This window comes from Pongo abelii, chromosome 3, assembly GCF_028885655.2.
Source record: "Pongo abelii isolate AG06213 chromosome 3, NHGRI_mPonAbe1-v2.0_pri, whole genome shotgun sequence".
In the NCBI taxonomy this organism is placed as follows: Eukaryota; Metazoa; Chordata; class Mammalia; order Primates; family Hominidae; genus Pongo; species Pongo abelii.
Window position 1 is genome coordinate 89,103,279 of NC_071988.2, and position 27,443 is coordinate 89,130,721.

At 37.5% G+C, this 27,443-nt stretch overlaps 1 protein-coding gene across 1 annotated transcript in view; it reads left to right on the forward strand.

The window, feature by feature from the left end:
• LOC100460967 (transmembrane serine protease 11E) overlaps positions 1–27,169 on the forward strand; it is a 50,267-nt gene extending 23,098 nt beyond the window's left edge. The window contains exons 5-10 of the mRNA XM_002814735.4: positions 950–1,113; positions 4,207–4,245; positions 5,742–5,919; positions 6,852–7,111; positions 8,309–8,451; positions 26,202–27,169. Of these exons, the coding sequence (XP_002814781.2) occupies positions 950–1,113; positions 4,207–4,245; positions 5,742–5,919; positions 6,852–7,111; positions 8,309–8,451; positions 26,202–26,363 (946 nt within the window). The 3' untranslated portion in view covers positions 26,364–27,169. The remainder of the gene's footprint in view (positions 1–949; positions 1,114–4,206; positions 4,246–5,741; positions 5,920–6,851; positions 7,112–8,308; positions 8,452–26,201) is intronic.
• The last annotated feature ends 274 nt before the right edge of the window (positions 27,170–27,443 follow it).

Consider the following 27,443-nt stretch of genomic DNA (forward strand, 5'->3'; position numbering starts at 1 on the left):
ATGTTCTTGCACAAATGTATGAGTGCATTTGAATATTTAATTTCCAGAAGTGGAAATGCTGTTCCAGAGAAGACAGATACTCAAACTTATAATAGATAACACTGCCATCCAAAAATAAGACTCTAATTTGTATTCCCACTTCCAGTTTATGAGAGTAGTGGTTGATGCAATATGTAGTGAAGAGTTAGATTCTTTCAGAAGTGACTATGAAAAGGAGTGGGTAAAGTAGCTGGCAGGATGATTCCAAGGTAGTAATTCATACAAATAGTATTAAGACTAATTAATTCTCTGTGTTGAAAATACAGTCACATGAAGTCAGTACAATTTGGTAAAGCAGTCTTATATCTTTAGGATTAGGAGTTGTTTAGGATAGCCTGAAGATTGTTTAGGGGAGGTAAGTAGACTTGAGCCACAAGAATAAAACCTGAAATTCAAAACCACAGTTGATTTCATATTTAAGACACGTTGTATTTGATAATTTTCAACGGTTTTTGACAAGATGTCTTTTTATATTAATAGCCATATACTTAACTAGACCTTTTGGTGGTAAGGGAGACTGTGAACAGACTAACTCACTATATGAGAGGCTGAATTTGTGGTTCTTCACATAGTAAACAGTAGCAATATAGAAGGAAACATTTACGAATGTATTTTATGCGTGCATTTCATGTAAGTGATAAAGAAAAAAGCAGATTGTGACATTACCCTTCTTTCTTTTCTTTTCTCTTTTCTTTTCTTTCTCTCTCTCCCTCTCTCTCCTTCCTCCCCTCCATTCCCTTCTCTTCTCTTCCTTTCCCTTCTCCTTCTTCCCTTCCTTCCTTCCTTCCTTTTCTCTTTCTTTCCTCCCTCCCTCCTTTCTTCACTTCCTCCCTCCCTCCCTCCCTTCCTGCCTTTCTTTCTTCTTTTCTTTTCTTTTCTTTCTTTCATTTTCTTCTTTTTTGGCCCACAGTCAACAGAAGCATGGAGTGTTGGCTCATATGCTGTTGATTTGTAGATTTCACTCTACTGAGGATCCTGAAACTGTAAATAAAATTGTTCAACTTGTTTTACATGAAAAGCTGCAAGATGCTGTAGGACCCCCTAAAGTAGATCCTCAGTCAGTTAAAATTAAAAGTAAGTTAATTTCTCTTATTTTTCTTTCATAGAACAGCTTCATGTTAGGTTTGATCTTGGCACCTATTAAAAAAAATTTTTTGATGTCCTTTAATTCTGGGGTCTTGCCACCAACAGTATATTTCTTTGGAAATAAATTGGTCCTAATGAAGTATTTTAATTTTTAAAACTACCCTAAATTTAGGCCTCCCATGAAAGCTTTTTATTAACTCCTTAGCAGTTTTTTTTATATTACACTTTATACTTTGGCTATAGAATCCAATTATAAGTGAAGAAAATGGCTTTGTATTTTCTTCTTTTTCTTGTTGCTTTCATTGTATGTTCTGAGGGTATGGTATATGGAAAGGTTCATGCCATTTACACATTTGTTTTCAAATGTCATTAATATACCTTGCTATACTTTCTTCCCTTAAACTTTTCACCAGTGAAACATTTATAATAAACTTATTTTTGGTATATTTACAACTATAAATGAAAAATTTGGGTAGATTTTTCTTGTTCTTGTTGTTATTGTTTGTAGGGCCACATGGGACAAAACAAGTGATGATAAGTCCTCACATTTAGAAATTAAGAAATATGAGATCCTCAGTGGAAATTAAGGTCTGGCTAAGGGCTGGGTCATATGTTACAGAACAATGAAGGTCTATAGAAATACTATGTGGGCACAAGTATAATGTTACATTTTCTAGAAGTTACATTAAAAATAAAAATAAACATGTAAAATTAATTTTCAATAATTTGTATATTCAACCCAATATGTTCAAAGTATTATCATTTAAACAAATAGTCAATGTAAAAATTATTCATCAAATATTTCACTTTTTTTTGTAGTAAGGCTCTGGAATCTAGTGTACATTTTATACTGATAGTCCATTTCAATTTAGACTAGCCACACTGCAAGAGCTCATTGGCCACATGTGGCTAGTGGATACAGTAGTGGATATGGCAGCACTGGAAATTACTGAATAGCGGACAAGTAGAGAGAATGAATACAAACTGCTAATATAATATCTGATAGATCTAAGTAGATGCCTAATTTGATGTCCAGCCAACCCACTTGCTTAGGAAGGAGGCTTCAGTAGTCAGGGACAGACACATAATTCATGCACCTTAGCACAAAATGAAAATGCTAGACCTGTTTTCAAAAAGCAAGAAAAAAGTGCTGTTAAAAGTACAAAGATATAAGACTTTTCTTTCTTCCCTGGTCTCGCTCTTGACTTTCCATGGTGTTTTCATTTGCTGATTATTGTCATTCTAAGAGAAAAAAATTAAATTTGTAGATTACTAATATGAGTTTAATTGTTTATATTATGCAATGTCAATATAAATGCATATATAAGTACATTTAACTTGTATTTCAAATCATGGAAATTATGCAACTATATTTCATAGCTTACACATACATGTTTTTCATTTTTGCCTCAGTGGAAATAGTACAAAAGGCTAATGACTCTTTTTATTTTCCTGGTTAATATGAAAAAATTCTACCAACACTCTCTACCTTCAGCTTATTGAGGGGTGAGGAAGGACTAGAAGGAAAAGGAGATCTGGGTTCCCCTATCTTTCCCTTTCTACGTTGTAGTTTTCAGCAAAAGCTGTTGGCTAATACACAGAAGTAACAGAAGCAAGAAAGGATATGACAGGATCCGTTGTTCATTTGTGTTTATTAGAATGCTATTGTCTTTTCTATGGGTTCTAAGCAAGTTTTGGTTCAAACAGAAAACATGGCCTCCAAGGCATGTCAGTCCACCTCTGCTTACTTAATGGAAGGGATAGCACACTTACCTTGTACTTGCTTTGAGTCTTGCTGAACCCCTGTGGATTGTGGGTCCACTAGAATTCTGATTTCATAGGGAATTGTGAATGATATATGCAAATGGGGTGGGAAGAAACTATGGACACACTTATTGCACATATCTTGTCTGCCAACACTATGATCTATTATCCTATTGAACTTCATTTTCAAAACACAAGTTACAAGATAAAATTATTAAGAATGTCAAGTGAGCAATAGCAGAGCATTGTACCAAGCACAAGGCCATTGTGAGTGTGAGACCCAGTGCAGATGTATAAGTCACACATGAAGCCAGCCTTGTCAGTGCTATCAATACTCAAAGCTTGACATTTTCCTAGGAAGAGCTTGAGATAGAGAACAGGTTATTTGAAACAAAGAGGTCAGAGGTGGTCCTTTTAATATTAACTGAGACTAAATTGTAAATTCTTCCTTATTTTTGCCATTTTCCCCACAAGTAGCCAGAATAAATAAAGTCAGAAAGAAGGCCTTCTAGAATATAGATTTCCACTTCATTCATACTATTAAATACTAAAGAAAAAAATTAACACTAATATTTTTGCATTTAGAACATCCATCCTTCCATGTACAAAGAATAGTTTTGGTCATTAGAACTCTGCTGAGTCAGGAAGTTTGAGTTTAGACTTTTATGTATCTATTGGCTGGGTTAGTGCTTGCATAGGGTTTGAGACTGACTAGTGAGACGTCAGCAAGCTAAGAAGTCATTGGCTGGAGCTAAATGACACTTTGAGGGCAGACTGTCTTTTCAAATATGACTTCAAAAGGGGTAACATTGTTTTTAACTGTGAGTGAGTACAAATTTATGGAGATGCTACTCAGGTGTGTTATACAGATGGGACTATGCTTATGAGCTCAATGATGCAATCTGAAACAATGGTTAATAAAGGTATTGTTACATTTAGGGAATCAATACTATGGTTTAGAGTAGTATTTCCCATGGAGGGGCTGTGGACTCTCTGCATCTTATTTACTGGTATAAAATCCAGATTCTTGGGCATCATTACAAGCTACTGAGTTAGAGTTACTGGGAAGGGGAACAGGAGTTTACATTATAAATATGTTCCCTATGTGACTCTTACCCACATTAAAGTTTAACACACCGTTCACATTCTCTGCAATGTGATGATCATCCTATGTCTATAACAAACTATGTTGCCTCCTTTATAATCTAGAGATACTGTTTTATAATAAAATTAAGTAGCCTTTTAGTATTTGAAATACTCGGAGGCATAGTGTAATTCTGATGTGCTGACCCTATTTGCCATTTCTGTGTGTTTCAGAAATCAACAAGACAGAAACAGACAGCTATCTGAACCACTGTAAGTTTAATATATTTATTAAAATAGCATTACCTGAAGGTAAAAAGCTAACACTATAGGTCATTTAGATTTACTTTGTGTTGATATCATAGGGACAGAACAGATAAAGTTTGATTAATTTGTGTACAGTTCATGGTGCTTTATCATATCTTGGAGACACATTTTATTAGTAAAGGATAGCAAAATTGAGATAACTTTGGAGTGGATGTTTGGGTGCCTGTGGCAGATGTGTAGTGGAATTGAGTTGTACAGCTGTTAAAGAAGAGGCAAGAAATGTTTACTTGTCAATGTTTTGTTTGTAGATATCTATAAGATAAAACAAATCTATACATTGTGTTTTTCGGCTACAGGCAGAAACTTATTGTCACTATATCCTAGATAAAATCTTCTTGATGTTATTAATCCTATGGATTAATATGAAAGTGCAGGAAATTATCAGGTCATGGAAAAGTCACAGAAAGTGCAGGAAATTATGGGGTATATTTTAATAAAATTACTGAAGACACATAGATAATATCTTCACCTATATTTTAAAAGTGCTGAGTCTAGGCTAGCACTTTTCTTCTCCTATAACCAAGTATGCCACCATGATTTACAGTATACATTCAATAGTTATGGGGTTGTTGCACATTACATTTCTCTTAAAAGGTGGAAAAATATGTGCTACTCACCAGCTCATATAGCTGGTTAATTTCTAAAATCAACTAAACACAAAACCAAAAGATAATCTCATTACCTAAATAGCATATATTCTCGCCACCAATATTTATAGGGAACCTACCATGTGCTAGCACTGTGTTAGACAACAGGCATTCCAAATGGATAAGATATAATCTCTACCTAAAGCACCTCATACTCTAATGGGACTAGGTGCATGAGACTAATTCATGAACACATCATTCTTAAACAACACTTCTCAACCAAGGGAAATATTGTTGGCCAAGCTATCATGCCCCACTGTGGCATTTTTGTCATGAATATAGGGGGAGGGCTACTGGCATCTATAGTAGATCTACAGTATATAGGCCAAGATCTTATGATGCACAGGGCAGCCCCCTACAACAAAGAATTAAATGGTTCAACATGTTAGTGGTGCCAAGGTTGAGGAACCCTGTCATAAACAATGTCAGTATGTGTACATACACATAAGCACACTTACAGACTGTGTTTGTTATACACATAAGCACACACACAGAGTGTATTTGTTACTATTATTATTTTGGAAGCACCAAGAAAGTAATAACTAATCCAGATTGGAGACAGGGGAGTTAGAGAAAGCATCCTAGAGAGGTAACAACTGATTTAAATTTTACAAAATGAACAAGAGTTAGCTAAATAAAACATTACAGTTTACAGAAAGGTAAGAGCATGAGAAAACACTTGATACTTTTGGAGCACAAAGTAGAAGAAATATGGGACATAGTAACACAATTTGATTCTTAAAACAACTGCGAATTAATGCACCCACCAATGCACCCACCCTATCTCCTTTGCAGGCTGCGGAACACGAAGAAGTAAAACTCTAGGTCAGAGTCTCAGGATCGTTGGTGGGACAGAAGTAGAAGAGGGTGAATGGCCCTGGCAGGCTAGCCTGCAGTTGGATGGGAGCCATCGCTGTGGAGCAACCTTAATTAATGCAACATGGCTTGTGAGTGCTGCTCACTGTTTTACAACGTAAGTCTTGAAGCTTGAGAGTGATTGGGAGTGAACAAAGTGCACTGGGTTTTGGCGAGAAAATACCTCATGAATTTTGGGAGATATGAGTTTAGCATACATTAAAAATAATGTGTATATCACAAAAGACTGGAACATTTGTAAACATTAGTAAGAGGTTTTAAAGTCTGGAAATGGAAATGGAGTCGAAGTATATGTAAATAAATAATCTTTTGATAAATACACAATAGTTTCTCAAAGAAAGCAGGAATTTTAAAGTCATTTTTGGATTTGAATTTGCTGTCAAACAGGAGTGCTCTATCTCTCTGCTGAGTATCTTAATCAGAGATGGAGTCTGAATAGGTTGTAGGTTTGATCCTAAGGGGGAAATTTCACATGGTAAGAAAAGGAAATAAATACGAGAATTATATAATGAAGATATGAAGAATTTGGAAGTAGCAAGTTGTACAAATGAATAGATTGACTAATTATATTGCAAGAAATGGAGGACTCTTCAATCTATTGTCAAAATGTCTATAGTATATAAAATAGTAATACTTTGTTAAATTATTGTGTGGACTTTTTGGTTTTCAGAGAAATGTGTATATTTCTGGGTGGGGTACATGAGACACATAGAATATATTAATTTCTCTTATTCTGTACAGGGTACTTTCCATAGGTCCCTTGGAGTCATTAATATAGACAAAAATCAAAAAGCCCTAGCATTTGGAGTGGATGACTTGGCATATGGAGTGGCATGTATATTATAGGAAATGGTGGCGTTTTCCACCTGGTCAGACCCTGAGCCTTATTCTCAAATTGGAAAGAGTTCTATACATCAAAACTATAAAAAGAAAAAAAAAGTCTACACCTGTAGACTAAATTATCTAATATAAATTATTCAACTGGTAGCATGGTAAAAAGAAATTTATTCTTCATTTTTTTCTCCCCAGATATAAGAACCCTGCCAGATGGACTGCTTCCTTCGGAGTAACAATAAAACCTTCGAAAATGAAACGTGGTCTCCGGAGAATAATTGTCCATGAAAAATACAAACACCCATCACATGACTATGATATTTCTCTTGCAGAGCTTTCTAGCCCTGTTCCCTACACAAATGCAGTACATAGAGTTTGTCTCCCTGATGCATCCTATGAGTTTCAACCAAGTGATGTGATGTTTGTGACAGGATTTGGAGCACTGAAAAATGATGGTGAGCATCAGAAGAGAAACTCAAGTAAAAGTTAAATTGGCATTTTATGACATTTAAACAATGAAATGTCATTATGCCAAAATATGTTAGTTGTGTGGTCATATGACCTGGACCAAGTCAGGCCCTAAAAGTGAAGTAAATAACTTGGAAGATACAAAAATTCCTTCCTGCCTAAGTTAATATCAAGTAAATTGCTACTACTATATACTACAGTCATAGTACTGCTAAGATGTCTGAAAAAGCAAATATGTCTCCTAGCCATGAACTTTTCTTTAGAGAATTAACCAGTTTAGAGATTAGCAATCAATAATATACCCAATTCTGAAGACTGGAGAATCATAAAGCCACCATTCTCCCCTACTGAAATTTCCTTCTAATCTTAACAATGGAGTGGACATTATTTAGATAACTTGTGGTTCTTTCCTAGGCACCCAACTTTTTGCTCAAAGTAGTTAGGAACAAATTATCTTCCCAAATATTATTGTTCTAAACATATGTATTCTAAGATTCTGTATCACTATCTTCTTTTTTTTTTTTTTTGAGGCAGAGTCTCCAGGCTGAAGTGCAATGGTGTGATCTTGGCTCACTGCAACCTCCGCCTCCCAGGTTCAAGCGATTCTCCTGCCTCAGCTGCCCTCAGTGGTTGGGACTACAGGCGCCCGCCTGATTTTTCTATTTTTAGTAGAGACAGGGTTTCACCATGTTGGCCAGGCTGGTCTCAAACTCTTGACCTCAGGTGATCTGCCCTCCTCGGCCTCCGAAACTGCTGGGATTACAGGCGTAAGCTACCGCACCTGGTACTCCCCACTTTTTTTTTTTCTTAAGATGGGGCTTCTTTCTGTCCCCCAGGCTGGAGTTCAGTGGCTCGATCTTGGCTCACTGCAACCTCTGCCTCCCGGGTTCAAGAGATTTACCTGCCTCAGCCTCCTGAGTAGCTGGGATTACAGGTGCATGCCACCACTCCTGGCTAATTTTTGTATTTTTAGTAGAGACAGGATTTCACCATGTTGGCCAAGCTGGTCTTGGACTCCTGGCCTCAAGCGATCCTCCAATCTCAGCCTCTCAAAGTGCTGGGATTACTGGCGTTAGTCACCATGCCCAGCCTGTATCACCATCTTATTCCTAATCATGAAACATTTTCTTCAAGTTTATTAAATATATGTATCTCTACAAATACGAAGACTTTTTTTCTTTTAGGTTACAGTCAAAATCATCTTCGACAAGCACAGGTGACTCTCATAGACACTACAACTTGCAATGAACCTCAAGCTTACAATGACGCCATAACTCCTAGAATGTTATGTGCTGGCTCCTTAAAAGGAAAAACAGATGCATGCCAGGTAAACGGTTTTGCCCATTAGTATGTTGTGTAATTTTTTGTTTACTTTTCTTTGAAATAATTATATATCTACAGGAGTTGCAAAGATAGTACAGAGGAGTCACAACATCTCACCCAGTTTTCTCCAATGATTACATCTCACATAACTATAGTTCAATATAAGATCTGGGAAATTGATAGTGGTACAAAGTATGTGTCTAATTCTATGGCATTTTATCACACCTGTAGATTTGTGTAACCACCACTGCAGTTAAGATGAAGAACTATTCTATCACCACAAAGATCTACCTCTTTCCCTCCTCCTACTATCCCTAACATCTGGCAATCACTAATTTATTCTCCATCTCTATAATTTTTCAATTTTCAGAATGTTACATAAATAGAGTAACAGTAGCTTTTTAAACAGAATTTAATTTTGGATCATCTATTGGTATTTTTGGCTTTTTTTTGTAGAAAAATTTTAGTGGTTCCTCTAAGTTATATTTATGTATATATAAATATATATTTATTTATATACACATACATAACTTATCACTGTCTACGTGTATTGAAATTTTACTAGTTTTGGTGGAGTATAGAATAAAAAACTTACTTCCCTTTAAATTCCTTTGCTTTTCCCTCTTTAATGTTAAACATTAATAAACATAAACATTAAATATTAATAAATATAAATATTAAATATTTGCTTTATATTTTGAGAACCACAGAAGACAATGTGTTGCTTCAACTGTCAAACGTAATTTAGAAAACATAGGAGGAAAAGGAAAGACTATTTACCTATAGATTTCTTCTTTCCTCTTTCCTGATTCCTTTTTTAAAAACAGTCATTTCTGTTTTAGGAACTTCTTTTAGCCACTCTTTTAGTATAGGTATGCTGGTGAAAAATTCTCTTAGATTTTCTTTGTCTCTAAAAGTCTTTATTTCTTCTTCATTACTGGAGCAGAATTTAGCACTGACAGTTCTTTTCTTTCAGCATTTAAATCATTGCCTCTGTGATTTCTGCAAGGAATTTGCTGCTATTATAATTATTTTTTTCCAATAGATGAGGTGTCATTTCTTGCTGTGTTCAAGAGTTTGTCTTTAGTTTTCAGAAGTTTGATTATGTATTTTGGCATGGATTTCTTTGGGCTTATCCTGTTTGAGGTTTGCTCAGCTTTTTGAATTTGTAGATTTATACCCTTTGTCAAGTTTGAGAAATTTTCAGTCATTATTTCTTAAAATACTCTTTCAGTCCCACCTTCTTTCTTCTTTCCTTCTGAAACTCTAACCACAGCAATGTTTACTCTTTTATTATAGTCCCAGAGTTTCCTAAGCTTCCATTTATTTTTTTTCCACCCTAATTTCTCTCTGTTGTTGAGATTGGGTAATTTCAATGTATCTTCAAGTTTACTGATTCTTTTCTCTGTCTTCTCTATTCTTAGGTTAAGCCCATCCAGTGAGTTTTGAATTTTGCTTATCATATTTTTTAGTTCCAGGGTTTTTCTTTGTTTCTTCTTTTTATATTTACTGTTTCTTTGTTGACACTTACTATTTCTTTTCCTTTGTTTTAAACATGATGGTAATTGCTCATTGAGATGTATTTATGATGGCTGCTTTAAAATCTTTGTCAGTGTTTGTATCTGTTGATTGCCTTTTCTCATTCAAGTTAAAAATTTTTATATTTCATTATATGATGACTGATATTCAGATATATCCTGAGCATCTAATTATTATTTATTCTGTTTTGTTATTGTTGTTGTTATATCATGCTTTTAAATTTATATTATTTTATTTAATTAATTACTTTGTTTCTTCCAACTTTTATTTTAGGTTCAGAGGTTACATCTGCAGGATTGTTACATGGGTAAATTGTGTGTTGCTGGGGTTTGGTATACAAATTATTTCATCATGCAGGTAGTAAGCATAATAACCAATAGGTAGTTTTTGGTTCTCATCCTCCTCCCACCCTCAACCCTCAAGTAAGCCCCAGTATGTATTGTTCCTCTCTTTGTGTCCATATGTACTCAGTGTTTCGCTTCCACTTATAAGTGAGAACATGAGGTATTTGGTTTTCTGTTCCTGCATTCATTTGCTTAGTATAATGGCCTGTGGCTGCATCCATATTGCTGCAAAACCATGGTTTCATTTGCTTTCTGGCTCCATAGCATTCCATGGGGTATATTTACCACATTTTCTATATCCATTCCAATGTCGATGGACATCTAGGTTGATTCCATGACTATTGTGAAAATTGCTGCAATGAACATATGCATGCATGTGTCTTTATGGCAGAATGATTTATATTCCTTTGTGTATAATATACCCAGTAATGGGATTGCTGGGTCAAATTGCAGTTCTGTCTTAATTTCTTTGAGAAATCTCCGAACTGCTTCCCACAGTGGCTGACCTAATTTACATTCCCATGAGCAGTGTATAAGCATTCTCTTTTCTCCACAACCTCAACAACATCTGTTGTTTTTTTGAGTTTTTAGTAATAGCCATTCTGACTGGTTTGAGATGGTATCTTATTGTGGTTTTTAATTTCCCATTTCCCTGATTAGTGATGTTGAGCATTTGTCCATATGTTTATTGGCTGCTTGTGTGTCTTCTTTTGAGAAGTGTCTGTTCCTGTCTGTATTAGGCTGTTCTTACACTGCTATAAAAAAATACCTGGGTCAGGCAGGGTGGCTCATGCAGGTAATCTCAGCACTTTGGGAGGCCAAGGGAGGTGGATCACTAGAGCTCAGAAGTTCAAGACCAGCTTGGGCAACATGGGGAATTCCTATCTCTGCTAGAAATACAAACATTAGCCAATGTGGTGCTGTGTGCCTGTAGTCCCAGCTACTTGGAAATTATGAGGCAGGAGGATTGCTTGAACCCGGGAGGTCGAGGCTGCAGTGCACCCACTGCACTCCAGCTTGGGTGACAGAGCAAAACCCTGTCTCCAAAAACAAACAAACAAACTAACAAAACCAAGTAAACAAAAAGCCAATATTAGGTAATGTATAAAGAAAAAAGGTTTAATTGGCTCATGATTCTGCAGGCTTTATGGGCAGCATGGTGCTGGCATCTGCTCGGTTTCTAGGGAGGAAGCTTACAATCATGGCAGAAGGTGAAGTGTGAAATGGGAGGGAGCAGGTACATCACATGGTGAAAGCAGGAGCAAGAGGGATAGAGTGGTAGGAGAGGTGCCATACACTTTTAAACAATCAGATCTCACAAGAACTCACTCACTATTGCAAAGATAGCTCCAAGCCATAAGTGATTGGCTCCCATGACCTGAATACCTCCCACCAGGTCCTACCTTCAGCATTGGGGGTGACAAAGCAACATGAGATTTGGGTGGGGATAAATATCCAAATTATATCATTCTGCTCCTGGCCTCTCCCAAATCTCATGTCTTCTCACATTGCAAAATATAATTATGCCTTCCTAACAGTCCCCCAAAGCCTTAACTCATTCCAGCTTTAACTCAAAAGTTCAAAGTTGGCCAGATGCAGTGGCTCACACCTATAATCCCAGCATTTTGGAAGGCCAAGGTGGGTGGATTTCTTGAGCCCAGGAGTTTGAGACCAGCCTGGGTGATGTGGCAAAACTGCATCTCTACCCAAAAAAAAAAAAAAAAAAAAAATTAGCTGGGCTTTGTGGCATATGCCTATAGTTCCAGCTATTTGGGAGGCTGAGGTGGAAGACTGATTGAGCGTGGGAGGTTGAGGCTGCAGTGAGCTGTGATCGCACCACTGCAGTCCAGCTTGGGTGACACAGAAAGACTTCATCTCGGGGAAAAAAAGAAGAGTCTGAAGTCCAAAGTCTCATCTGAGATAAGGCAATTCCCTTCCACCTCATCAACCTGGATTTCACTGTCGATGTAACTATCAGCATTTTGGTCACAACCATTTAACCAGTTTCTAAGAAATTTCAGACTTGATCTTATCTGTCTTCTGAACCTTCAAAATTCTTCCATCCTTTACCTGTTACCCAGTTGCCAAGTCACTTTCACATTTTCCAATATCTTTATAGCAATGCCACCCTCATAGTTACCAATTTTCTGTGTTAGGCTCTTCTTGCATTGCTATTAAGAAATATCTGAGGCTGAGTAATTTATTAGAAAAGATGTTTAACTAGCTCATGGCTTTTCAGACTTTATAGTAAGCCTGATACTGGCATTAACTTGGCTCCTAGGGAGGCATCAGGAAGCTTATAATCATGGTGGGAGGTGAAAAGGGAGCAGGAACATCATGTGGTGAAAGCAGGAGCAAGAGAGAGAGAGAGTGGGAGGAGGTGCCACACACTTTTAAACAACCAGAAACTGTGACAGTTCACTCGCTATCGCAAAGACATCACTACGCCATCAGGGATCCGTTACCCAAACAACTCCCACCAGCCTCACCTCCAGCAATGGAGATTAAACTTCAACATGAGATTTGAGAGGGGACAAATATTCAAACTGTATCTATGTTTTTTTTCCCCATTTTTAAATGGAGTTGTTTGTTTTTTGCTTGTTGATTTGTTTAAGATTTCTTATAGATTCTGGATATTAGATCTTTGTCAGATGCATCATTTGCAAATATTTTTTCCTATTCTGTAGGTTGTCTGTTTACTCTGTTAATAGTTTATTTTGCTGTGCAGAAGCTTTTTAGTTTAATTAGGTCCCAGTTGTCAATTTTTGTTTTAGTTGCAATTGCTTTTAGGGTCTTTGTTATAAAAGCTTTGCTAAGGCTGATGTCCAGAATGGTAGTTCCTAGGTTTTCTTCCAGAGGTTTTATAGTTTTAGGTTTTACACTTAAGTATTTCAACCATCTCAAGTTGATTTTTGTATATGGTGAAAGAAAGGGGTTCAGTTTTAATTTTTTGCATATGGCTAGCCAGTTATCCCCAGCACCATTTATTGAGTAGGGAGTCCTTTCCCCATTTCCTGTTATTGTCAGCTTTGTCAAAGATGAGATGGTTGTAGACATGCAGCTTTACTTCTGGCTTCTCTATTTGGTTCCATTGATCTATATGTCTATTTTTTTTGTACTAGCACCACGATCTTTTTGTTACTATAGCTTTGTGGTATAGTTTGAAGTCTGGTAGTGTGATGCCACCAGCTTTGTTTTTTTGTTTAGGATTGCTTTGGCTATTCAGGCTCTTTTTTGGTTCCATATAAATATTACAACAGTTTTTACTAATTCTGTGAAAAATGACATTGGTAGTTTTATAGGAATAACATTTAATCTATAAATTTCTTTGAGCAGTATGGCCATTTTAACAATACTGATTCTTTCTATTCATGAGCACAAAGTGTTTTACCATTTGTTTGTGTCAACTATGGTTTCTTTCTTTTTCTTTTCTTGAGACAAGGTCTTACCCTGTTGACCAGGCTGGAGTGCAGTGCCACAACTGTAGTTCACTGCAACCTTGAACTCCTGGGCTCAAGCGATCCTCCCACCTCAGTCTCATGAGTAGCTGGGACTATAGGCGTGCACCACCACACATGGCTAATTTTTTAGATTTTTGGTAGACATGGAGTCTTGCCATGTTGCTCATACTGGTCTTGAACTCCTGAGCTCAAGCAATCCTCCTGCCTCTGCCTCCTAAAGTGCTGGGATTATGGGCATCAGCCACTTTACCTGGCCTTCAACTATGATTTCTTTCAGCAGTGTTTTTAATTCTCATTGTAGAGGTCCTTCACCTTCCTAGTTAGCCATATGTCTATGTATTTTATTCTTCTTGTGGCAATTGTGAATGGGATTGCACTCTTGATTTGGCTGTCGGCTAAGATGTTATTGTTGTATAGAAGTGCTCCTCATTTTAGTACATTGATTTTGTATTCAGAAACTTTACTGAAGTTGTTTATCAGTTCTAGGAGCCTTTGGGCAGAGACTATGGAGTTTTCTGGGTGTAGAATCATATCATTTGTGAAGAGAGATAGTTTGACTTCCTCTCTTCTATTTGGATGCCTTTTATGTCTTTCTCTTGCCTAATTGCTTTGGTTAAAACTGCCAGTACTATGTTGCATAACAGTGGTGAGAGTGCACATCCTTGTCTTTTCTGGTTCACAGGGGAATGCTTCTAGCTTTTGCCCATTCATTATGATGTTGGTTATGGGGTTGTCATAGAAGGCTTTTATTATTTTGAAGTATGTTCCTTTGATGCCTAGTTAGTTCAAGGATTTTTTTTTTTCTTTTTGAGACAGAGCCTCGCTTTGTCACCCAGGCTGGAGTAGAGTGGTGCGATCTCAGCTCACTGCAACCTCTGTCCCCCAGGTTCTAGTGATTCTCCTGCCTTAACCTCCTGAGTAGCTGGGATTACAGGTGCCCACCACCATGCCTGGCTAATTTTTGTATTTTTAGTAGAGATGGGGTTTCGCCATGTTGGTCAGGCTGGTCTTGAACACTTGACCTCAGGTGATCCACACATCTCGGCCTCCCAAAGTGCTGGGATTACAGGCATGAGCCACCTCGCCCAGCCATATTTATTTATTTTCATATGTTGAACCAGCCTTGCATCCTAGAAAATAAGCCTACACTACTGTGGTGGATTAGCTTTTTGATGTGCTGCTGGATTTGGTTTGCAAGTATTTTGTTGAGGATTTTTGCATCAATGTTCATCAAGGATATTGTCCTGAAGTTTTCTCTTTTTGTTGTGTCTCTTCCAGGTTTTGGTATCAGAAAAACACTGCCTTCATAAAATGCGTTAGGGAGGCATCTCTTTTTCTAGAATTTTGGGAGTATTTTCAGTGTAATTTGTACCAGCTCTTCTTTATATATCTGGTAGAATTTGGCTGTGAATCTCTCTGTTCCAGGGCCTTCCTTGTTGGTTGTTTTTTTAAAATTACTGGTTCAGTTTTGGAAGTCATTATTGGTCTTCTCAGGTATTCAATTTCTTCCTGGTTCAATATTGGGAGTTTGTGTTTCCAAGAATTTATCCATTCCTTCTAGATTTTCTAGTTTGTGTGCACAGAGGTGTTTACAATCATCTTTAAAATTTTTTGTAAAAAATATTTCTCTTCCCTTTAGCGTTTCTGATTGTGCTTATTTGAAAGTTCTCTCTTTTTTTCCTTTGTTAGTCTTGCTAGCAGTGTATCAGTCTTATTTATTCTTTCAAAGAACCAGTTGTTTGGTTTCGTTGATCATTTATATGGATTTTTGTGTCCCTATTTCATTCAGTTCAGCTCTAATTTTGGTTATTTTTTGTCTTGTGCTAGTTTAGGGGTTCACTTACTCTTGTTTTTCTAGTTCCTCGAGGTGTGATGCTACATTGTTAATTTAAGATATTTATATCTTTTCGATGTTGGCATTTTGCCCCATAAACTTTCCTCTTAATACTGCTTTACCTGTGTCCCAGAAATTCCGGTATGTTGTGTCTTTATTTTCATTAGTTTCAAAGAATTTCTTGCTTTCTGTCTTAATTTCATTCTTTACTCAAAAGTCATTCAGGAGCAGGCTGTTTAATTTCCATGTAATTGTAAATTTTGAGAGATCTTGGTATTGATTTCTATTTTTATTGCATTGTGGTCTGAGAGCATGATTGGTATGATTTTTAAAAATTTGTTTAGAATTGCTTTATGGCCAAGTGCATGGTTGATCTTAGAGTATGTGCCATACATATGCAGATAAAAAGAATGTATGTTTTCTTGTTGTTAGGTGGAGTGTTCTATAGATATCTCTTAGGTTCATTTGGTCAAGTGTTGAGTTTAGGTTCAGAATATCTTTGTTAGTTTTCTGCCTTTATAACACCTTTAGAGGGGTGTTGAAATCTCCACTATAATTTTGCATTTATCTAAGTCTTTTTTGTAGGCTCTAAGAACTTATTTTCTGAGTCTGGATGCTCCAGTGTTGGATGCATATACATTTAGATAGTTAATCTTTTTGTTTAATTGAACACTTTATCACTTTGTTACACCGTTTTTTGTCCTTTTTAATTATTGTTGTTTTAAAGTCTGTTTTGTCTGAAATAAGAGTAGCAACCCCGGTTCTTTTTTGTTTTTCATTTGCTTGGTAGATCTTTCCCTATGCCTTTACTTTGAGACTATGAGTGTCATTGCATTTGAGATGGGTCTCCTGATGATAGCTTACAGTTGGGTCTTGCTTCTTTATCCAATGTGCTACTCTGTCCCTTGTAAGTGGGGCAGTAAGCCTGTTTCTATTCAAGTTATAATATTGATATGTGAAGATTTGATCCTGCCATAATGTTGCTAGCTGGTTATTCCATAGGCTTGATTGTATAGTTGCTTATAGTGTCAGTAGGCTATGTAATTGTCTTTTCTGTGGTGTCAGGTAATGGTTTTTTTTGTTTTTTTTTTTTTTTGTTTGTTTTTTGAGACCGCGTTTTGCTCTTGTTGCTCAGGCTGGAGTGCAAAGGTGCAATCTGAGCTCACTACATCCTCTATCTCCTGGGTTCAAGCGATTCTTCTGTCTTAGCCTTCTGAGTACCTGGGATTACAAGTGCATGCCATTACACCTGGCTAATTTTGTATTTTTATTAGAGATGGGATTTCGCTATGTTGGCCAGGCTGGTCTTGAACTCCTGGCCTCAGGTGATCTGCCCACCTCGGCCTTCCAAAGTGCTGGGATTACAGACGTGAGCCACCATGCCTAGCCAGATAATGGTCTTTTGTTGCCATGTTTAGCACTCTCTTAAGGACTTTTTGCAAGGCAAGTCTGGTGGTAATAAATTCCCTTAACATTTGCTTGTCTGAAAAAGATTCTGTTTCTCCTTCCCTTATGAAGCTTAGTTTGGCTGGATATGAAATTCTTGATTGGAATTTTTTTCTTTAAGAATGCCGAATATACCAGCCTGGCCAACATGGTGAAACCCCATCTCTACTAAAAATACAAAAATTAGCCGGGCATGCTAATGGGCGCCTGTAATCCCAGCTATTTGGGAGGCTGAGGCAGGAGAATTGCTTCAACCAGGGAGGCAGAGGTTGCAGTGAACTGAGATCATATCATTGCGCTCCAGCCTGGGTGACAAGGTGAGACTCTGTCTCAAAAAAAAAAAAAAAAAAAGAATGCTGGCTAAGTATAGGTCCCCAATCTCTTTTGGCTTATAAGGTTTCTGCTGAAGGTTCTGCTGTTATCCTGATAGCACCCCCTTTGTATGTGACCTGCGCCTTCTCTCTACTGCTTTTAAGATTTTTTCTTTCATGTTGACCTTGGAGAATCTGATGACAAGGTGTCTGGAGGATGGGTGTCTTGTGTATTATATCTCTGGGGTTCTCTGAATTTCTTGAATTTGTATGTTGACCTCTGCAGCAAGGTTGGGGAAATTTTCATGAACAATATTCATAAATGAGTTTTCCAAGTTGCTTACTCTCTCTCTTTCCCCTTTTGGGGATGCCAGTGAATTGTAGATTTGGTATATTTACATAATTCCATATTTCTTGGAGATTTTGTTCATTAAAAAAATATCTTTCTTTATCTGACTGAGTTGATTTGAAGAACTGGACTTCAAGTTCTAAAATTGTTTTCTGGTTTGATCTGTTCTGCTGTTAATATTGCCCATTGTATTATGAAATTCTTGTAGTGAGTTTTTCAGCTCTAGGAGATCAGTTTCTCTTCTTTACTTTTCTTTTTTCTTTTCTCTCTTCTCTCCTCTCCTCTCCCCTCCCCTCCCCTCCCCTCCCCTCCCCTCCCCTCTCCTCTCGTCTCCTCTCCTCTCCTCTCCTCTCCTCTCAGACTCTTACTCTCGCCCAGGCTGGAGTGCAGTGGCACGATATCAGCTCACTGCAAGCTCCACCTCCTGGGTTAATGCCATTCTCCTGCCTCAGCCTCCAAAGTAGCTGGGATTACAGGGGCCCGCCACCATGCCTGGCTAATTTTTTTGTATTTTTAGTAGAGACGGGGTTTCACCATGTTAGCCAGGATGGTTTCAATCTCCTGACCTCGTGATCCACCCGCCTCGGCCTCCCAAAGTGCTGGGATTACAGGCGAGCCACCGTGCCCGACCCTGATTCTTTCTTAAAATGGCAATTTCATCTTTCAGCTCTTGTATTATTTTATTGATTCCATAAGTTCCTTAGATTGTGTTTCAACTTTCTCCTGAATCTTGATGATCTTCATTGACATCCGTATTCTGAATTCCATGTCTGTCATTTCAGTCTGGTTAAGAACCATTGCTGGGGAGCTAGTTCAGTCATTTGGAGGTAAGAAGATGCTCTTGCTTTTAGAGTTACCAGAGTTCTTGCATTGGTTCTTTCTCATCTGTGTGTGTGAAGTTGTTGTCCTTCGTATGGAGCTTTTTACTTTTATATTCTTTGATGCCTTTTGTGGTTTGATTGTGGTATTAGTTGTGCTTAGTTAATTTCATTCTTTTTTGGATGATTTCAGGGGTCCAAGGGTTAGCTCAGCACTCCTGGGCCGCATGCTGTACCAGGCTGTAACCTTGGGAAATTGGGACCAGGTCTGAGGCTGTTTTCTCTAGCCCCTAGAGGTTAAGTACCTCCTGTGTTGGAAAGAATGAGGTGTAGGTGTTCCTGGTCCACTGGCAACAAAACTGTGCTGGTAAAGGCATTTTGGCAGGGTGGCAGTGGGTCAGTGAGGGTCCTTGTGCTTACATATGTGCTGGTGGTGGGGTAGTGGCAAGTCCTGCACAGGCATGTGTGCTGGTGGTGGGGCAGTGATGGGGTCAGTGTGCATGCATACACCAGTGAGTCAGTGGCTGGAGGCTGCAGGCAAAGGCATGATAGCAAAGCAGCAGGTAGAGGCTGCCAGTGAGTGCATGCTGGTGGGTGCTCACTGACAGGGACCTGCCTTCAGGAGCTCTCCAGCTGTTAGGCAGGGTCTGCCACCAAAATAGCAATGGCTGTGGCTGTCAAAAAATGCCTTGGCTGGGCAGCTGAGGCAGTGCTGCAAGTTTGTGTAGCCAGGCAGGGACTTTGGCATAGGCCAGCAGACAAGCGAGTGCTCGGATCAAACTGTTCCCATCCCACAAGCAAGAGAGCCCTGTGATGTCCAGGTCTGTCTATCAGCAAAGGCTAAAGCCACCTAGAGATGTATGATGAGCTTTGGGGGATGGGCACCCATGCCATGCTCTGCTGTAGCCATTCTCATGCCAAACCCTGTGGACTCTGTGCAGGCTAGAATTCTGTCTCTTTCAACTCTCCAGGCCATTCTCCCTGCCACCTTAACTGTCCATGGGGGATGAGGGGTCTCCTGCAGCTAAGATTCTGGAGGTCTGTGGTGTGAGTTGGCCACTCCATGATCATTTAACTTACCCCTTCCCCAGGAGCCTCTCCAGGCCAGGAACAAGTTCTGGTGCTTGGCAACCCTGTGCAGGGTTACCAGCTTCCTTCCCTTTCAGCCTGGGGTCCGCATTCTCCTTCCATCAACTCTCAATGCCTTCTTTTTGAAAATTTGTTCAGAGTGTGCCAGTCTGCTTGATGGTCTGGTCCCTCACTGGGAGAAGGTCTTCTTGTCTGTGTCTAGTTGGCCATTTTGTTTTAGTATTTATTAAATAATGAAATAATAATAATTTGAAAAAATTAAATTATTATTATTTAAAACTCTAGATCTTATTTAAATTTTCTATTTAACCATGCCTCAGCAGACACTGTGATGCAGAGGGAGGGGGATGTATGAAGGAATTGCCTCATTTCCCACTAGCTTCCTTTGATACTCAGGTGAGGGACTAATGCCTCATTACTACTGCATGGACGTTAGGCCTCCTCTGATAACACTCCGGCTGAAGGTACTTTGTTACTGCTCCCCTTTTGGCCTCCACTGACATCATGGGGTAGTGATTTCATTACTGCTTGGCAGTGGGGAAAGACTTGACTTCCCACTACATCTCCTCAGACATGGTTCTAGTAGATGGGGAGAGTTATTCCTCATTACTGGGTGGTAGTTCATGCTTCCCACTCAGCATATTCTTTTTCTTTTTTTTTTTGAGGTAGAGTCTCGCTCTGTTGCCCAGGCTGGAGTGCGGTGGTGCCATCTCGGCTCACTGCAACCTCTGCCTCCTGGGTTCAAGCGATTCTCCTGCCTCAGCCTCCCGAGTAGTTGAGATTAAAGGCATGTGCCGCGACACCCGACTAATTTTTGTATTTTTAGTAGAGACGGGGTTTTGTCATGTTTGCTAGGCTGGTCTCAAACTCCTGATTTCAGGTCATCCACCTGCTTCAGCCTTCCAGTGTGCTGGGATTACGAGCATGAGCCACTGCACCTGGTGCCTATTCAGCATATTCTGACACCAACCTAGTAGGGAATTGGGCCTTGTTACAGCCTGGTAAGCATGGAAGTCTTTTCAGTTGGGATTTATTGTCTTCCTGGATTTGCTGTTTTCCCAAGTTGTCCTCTTACTGATTATTTTACTAGGGAGAGCAGGTTTTTCTTGGAGCCTTTTAAAAAACTTGCACTCGTTGGCAGGTTGCCAGGTTGCTGGCTTCTTCCAAGTCCATGATATATGAAGCAAAAAAAAAAAAAAAAAAAAATTGAGAGAGCTCACTGTTGTATCATTCCTTTTGTCCTGCATTTCTGAGCCCACCTGTCTTCTTCTCTCTAATTTTCAGAGTCTTTTTATGTTTGTTTTATTTGTAATGCCCAGGTATTTTTTTTATTTGTTTTAGCCGTATTTAGCTGGAGAAAAAAGAATAAGTAAGTCTGCTCCATATTGGTCTGGAGCGTTTACATATTTTTGAAGCTGGGTTTTGTTTTCCAGTGTTTGGCTATTGCCACCAATTTTGTGCCTTTGGTGGATACAAAAATTTTGACCTCTATGTCTTCATGTGCATCACTAACAAAATCATGGAGGGGGCCAATAACTGGTTCCTTCTGTGTGTCACTAAATGCTTTTATAATTTTCATTTTGTGATTTGACAGAATTTTTGTTTAATTCGCTTTCTAAGCCCTATAGTTCTCTTCAGAATTCCATGTTACTGTGTGCTTTCTAATCTGTATTCATAAAATGGTACCATTAATTTCTAAGATTTTTTTTTACAATTTTTAATGTTATTCCTTTCATGCTTTCACATGAACACTGTATCTGTATTGCCTTTATTTGCTCCACCTCATTTAATTCACTGTTGGCATCACTATAGTTCTTTCCCAACTTTTACCTTTGGGTTAGTCGTTTTAGCAATGTTCAGTTTGCTACATTAAATTCTTTTATTCAGTTGACCTTTGTTTATACTCTGGCAAATGCCCAAGTTTAGACTCACTTCACTGTGTTTCTTTTTCTGTGTTTCCTAATTGCTCCTGGAGGAACACATGGAACAAAGTAGATTGGTCCCATTACCACACTCTACTAAAAATTCCTTCCTAACAATTGAAATTGATTCTGTAATTCAATCTCCTGAAATGAATTCAACTTAAAAGATGACTTGAAAATATACTTGATCCTTGTTATTTGCAGATTCCATATTTGCAAATTCACCTACTCACTAAAATTTATTTGTAACGCCCAAATCAATACTCAAGGCACTTTTATGATCATTCACAAGCATGCACAGAGTGGCAAAATATCTTATTACTCAATGAGCATATTCTTACCTGAGGTTGAAAAATGTGATACCGTGCCTTTTTGTTTCAGTTCTCGTTCTGTAAACAAGTGTCCTTTTCTTGGTCTACATGGTGCTACATTTTTCACATTTTTATTATCTTTGCTGGCCATTTTGCTGTTTAAAACAGTGCCCAAGTGTAGTGCCAAAGTATAGTGCAAGAAGGTTGTGATGTGCCATATGGAGAAAATATGTATATTTGGTAAGCTTTGTTTAGTTATAAGTTTTAGCGGTGTTTACTGTGAGTTTAATGTTAATGAATCAACAATGTGTATTAAATAGAACGTCTTTAAACAGAAGCACACATGAAATCTGTTTATGTATTGAGCAGTTGATAAAAATGTGACCAGAGTCTCCTGGAAAACCAACCCTGTATTTCTCCTAAGAACAAGGACTCAGCAGTCATTAATTCAGTGTTTGTGGTGACTTCACAGAACATGACTACCATGAATAATGAGAATAAACTGTATTTTATTTGTCTTCTTGATGGTCATAGAATCATTGATGGTTTAGATATTATGCTAGACCTTCTTTTGTCCTAATCATCATCATCCTACTTGCCTCCAACTTTCCTGAAACTGTTGAAAACATCGTGCACTTTTACATTTATGATCATCCATTATGTTCTTTATTCAACTATCTCGGTTTCTATAGTCTTTACAGTAATGTCCTTCCTAAAAATTTCAGAGAAACAGATGTATGCCCTCTTAATCTTTTATTTTATAATTTTTATTATAAAAATTCCAATGGTATGCAAAAATGGGGAGGATAAAATAATGAACTTTCATGTACTCATCACCTAGTTCAAAAATTTACAACTCATGGCCAACCTTACATTATCTGTACATACCCTGGTAAAATCCCCTCATCCCCTTCCCCCACCAAAATATCAAATCTATTTTGAAGTTAATCCCAGATGTTATATACTTTCATCTGAAAATGTCCCCATTCAAAAATACTATTTTGATGGTGATATTAGAGGTATACTCTTTACAAACTTTGTGAGCTACAGAAGAGAAGCCAAATTTGCCCTATGATTACAATATTCTACTTTCTTATCTCTGGGAAGACATGGCACCCATTTTTTTGGGGGGGAGGGATGGAGTTTCATGCTTGTCACCCAGGCTGGAGTGCAGTGGTGCGATCTCGGCTCACTGCAACCTCTACCTTCTGGGTTTAAGCTATTCTCTTGCCTCAGCCTCCTGAGTAGCTGAGATTACAGGCAACTGCCACCACACCAGGCTAATTTTTGTATTTTTAGTAGAGACAAGGTTTCACCATGTTGGTGAAAAATTTCTTCCTAGCTTCCAGGCTGGTCTCAAACTCCTGACCTCAGGAGATCCACCTGCCTCAGCTTCCCAAGGTGCTGGGATTACAGGTATAAGCCATCGTGCCCAGCCTCCATTTTAAAAATGTTCATGTCTAGCATCCACAATTTTTCCCACTTGCCTTGCTCTTTATATTTTGATATCACAAAAACCATTAATAACCTCATATGTAAAAGTTTTTCCTTGAATCTCCTACTGTTTCTCATCTCAGTGGTATTTGGCGACATTGTCTTTCTTAGAACGTGTCCCTTGTTTGAATTTCATAATTCTGAAATTTGCTGATTTCTTTCCTCCTCCTCCATCTACTCATTTCTGGCTCTATCCTTTGATTAATCTTTCCCTCTCTCAAGCTGGCTATCCTCAAGATTCAGATCTCAGATAAAATTTTTATCTGCTGTCTATATTCTCACTCAAAGAAGCCATCTTTTCTTTGAACTCAGCTATCATCTTAATGAGTGCCAAACCTGTGTCTCCAGCATTCAACTCTTGCCCATATTTAGTCTTACATTTCTACCTACTTCAAAGTGATTTCTATTTATATATTTTAAGTTCTTAATATGAAATGAAAATTTGTATATGTGCCATTTCAAATTCAACAGGCATCATGAAATGTTGCCTGGGTTTTTAAGTTTCTCGCTCATATTATTAGGGTTTTTTTTTCTTAGAGTTTTTTTTACTCTTATGTTTTTTACTCTTATGTTTTCTTAGAGTTTTTTTTACTCTTATGTTTCCTCCACATGTATTCAGTTAAGTCCTAGACTATTTTCCCACTTTACCATATCTTTTATGTTTATTTCTTATGCCCCTATTATTTCTGTTAACACCCTAATGTATTCCCTCATTTCTTTGTGTCTTAATACATCCACGGCTTCCTGTTTGGCTTCTTCCAATTTTAGAAGTTTCTGTTGTGATATGCACATTCCTGAATACACTTCCTGTTTTGTTTCTCACTAAACGATTCACTAAAAATAACAGGATTAATGAGACAAATAGGGATAGAGACAGACTGGTCCCTCAAAAGCTATGCAACTTTATAACTGAAGAATTAACAAATATAATAATTGGTACCTTTAAAAATAGCTTGCACAGTGTAGGCAGGCAGAACGCCCAAAGTCTGGTGGCTTACTCAGGGCATGTTAAAAATGCACAGAAAAATAATGTGGAAACACAGGTTTGCTGGTGTTAAGGCAATATACACAGGGAAGTGTAGTCCTGAGCAGAAGAGAAAATGCAACCTAAAACTGATGCAAAGCTGGGATACATCTCTCTGGGGAGGGAGTTTTGGGTACAGGAACTCAGGCATTTTCTTAAAACAGTGCCCCAAATGTGTCTGCCTGTGTAATAGCTGAGTTGAAAGGGTTTTCCTTTTCTTTTGAAGTTTATAATTCTACTCCCATTATTCTGGCTCCCTTGCCTAAAAAAAAGCATATATAAACCATCATCATTTCCATCTTCTACTGACATAACTCTGCCATTCACTAATCAAATGTGAGCTAATTAGTGCTGGTAGAATAGACTCTATATTTTTTTCTGTTTGATACTTGCTGGACATCACCTTACTTTTCAGCTTGTAATGCTATTTACTGCTATTTATATACTATTATTTATATTATTTACCATTTATATACTGCTATCTCTTTAAAATAATTATTTATTCTCAGACTCATTTATTCCTGTCTCTTATGCTGATTAAAGCTTTGTTTTCTCTTGTATCTTCTATTTCTCTGTCCTGATTTTCTCTGCCTGTATATAGACTTGGGATTTTATTATCAAAATTATTTATTTTTGAATAGCTTCATGTGGTATATCTTATTTCTACAAGCAGATTGCGGGTTCCTAGAGGACAAGATCCATGTGTTTACAATACTCTTTTTATATCTCCTCCTACATACGAGGGTATCAGTAAATGCTTATTGGTTAGTTGATTTAAAATCACAAATGTATTATTTCAAATTTACTATTATATTAGTTAATTTTTTAAATGGACAAAAGAAAATTCACAAGGAAGTTAGCATAACGTAGGGAAAAAAGCATGGGCTTCTGAATTAGATCGCTCTGGATTCAAATTCAAGGTCTGCCACTGATTAGCACATGATCTCAGGCAAATTACTTAATGTTTCTGAGTTTCAGTTTTCTTAATAACCCAGAAAAAATTAACCTAGTTCTATGTTTTTTGTAAACAAGAATTACACAAATTAATGAGATAATATTTGAATCAATTAAGAACTTCATAGAGTAAGTATGAATACTTAACGGGTGGTCAATAATTAGAGGCTTCAGGATCTTGAGGAATAATCAGCCAGTACCTCGTTATTACAAGCCATGTAAAGAAGCAAAACTCTGGAGTTTGTAGGATATAAATAATTAGAATTTGTGATTTTATATATGCATTTCCTAAGTTCTGCCTTTTGCTAGACTAAGCACTTTACATTCACTGTCTTACATCATCTTCATAGCACTCATCACAGGTAGGTATTATTAGGAGCATTTACAGATAAATAAATTAAAGGTCTTAGCCAGCATGGAAAGGCCAAACTTGAGATAGAAACCCTGGTGTCTGACTCTAATGTCTGGTTTTTTTGTTTGTTTGTTTATTTTTTTAAATCAGTAATAGACTCTTCACTCCCTTTTTTGGGGGGTTATGTTACACTAATACAGAGTATAGACAAAATAACTCCCTAGTTATTTTGTCAGATGTATCACATAAGTTAAGAGTACAGTTCTTCAAAGACATGGAGCCTTCAATCTCATTGTTTTGAACCTTGAGGCTACATCAGTTTTCAAGGTATTGGAGGTCCTCTTTTAGGTGGATAACTGACATAGATGGAGAAAATCACTTATGCATGTGAACACCAGAATACTTTTGAAAATTACCCCTTTCATTACATTCTTAAGTTAGAAAAATAGCCAATTCCTCTGTAATGAACTGAATTATGAATTACTAATTTCTGTCTTCTCCTTTAGGGTGACTCTGGAGGACCACTGGTTAGTTCAGATGCTAGAGATATCTGGTACCTTGCTGGAATAGTGAGCTGGGGAGATGAATGTGCGAAACCCAATAAGCCTGGTGTTTATACCAGAGTTACGGCCTTGCGGGACTGGATTACTTCAAAAACTGGTATCTAAGAGAGAAAAGCCTAATGGAACAGATAACATTTTTTTGTTTTTTGGGTGTGGAGGCCATTTTTAGAGGTACAGAATTGGAGAAGAAGACTTGCAAAACAGCTAGATTTGACTGATCTCACTAAACTGTTTGCTTGATGCGTATATTTTCTTCCCAGCTCTGTTCCATACATAAGCATCCTGCTTCTGCCAGATCAACTCTGTCATCTGTGAGCAATAGTTGAAACTTTATGTACATAGAGAAATAGATAATACAATATTACATTACAGCCTGTATTCATTTGTTCTCTAGAAGTTTTGTCGTCAGAATTTTGACTTGTTGACATAAATTTGTAATGCATATATACAATTTGAAGCACTCCTTTTCTTCAGTTCCTCGGCTCCTCTCATTTCAGCAAATATCTATTTTCAACGTGCAGAACAAGGAGTGAAAGAAAATATAAGAAGCAAAAAATCCCCTACATTTTATTGGCACAGAAAAGTATCAGGTGTTTTTCTTTTTCTTAGTGGAATATTGGAAATGATCATATTCATTATGAAAGGTCAAGCAAAGTCAGCAGAATACCAATCACTTCATCATTTAGGAAGTATGGGAACTAAGTTAAGAAAAGCCAGAAAGAAGCCAAGATATATCTTTATTTCATTTCCAAACAACTACTATGATAAATGTGAAGATTCTGTTTTTTTGTGACCTATAATAATTATACAAACTTCATGCAATGTACTTGTTCTAAGCAAATTAAAGCAAATATTTATTTAACATTGTTACTAAGGATGTCAACGTATAACAATAAAATATAAATCACCCATTTGCTTGACATTATGATATGATAATCCACAAAGAAGGGGAAGATGGGAAAAATGTTACTAGTCAATTTATTGTAAATTATTTTAAAATTTGAGGCTAGGATGAAAATTAATTTAATAACAATCAGTATTACTAAAATAATTGTGTTGTGGAATGGGAGGGAACGAAGAGTTCAAACAATTGACTGGAAAGGTTTTATCCATCTAAGACTTTCCCAAACAGCAAATCCTTGAAGGGAATGAGATCCAGGTGTTAGTGTACAGTCTAGTGATGCA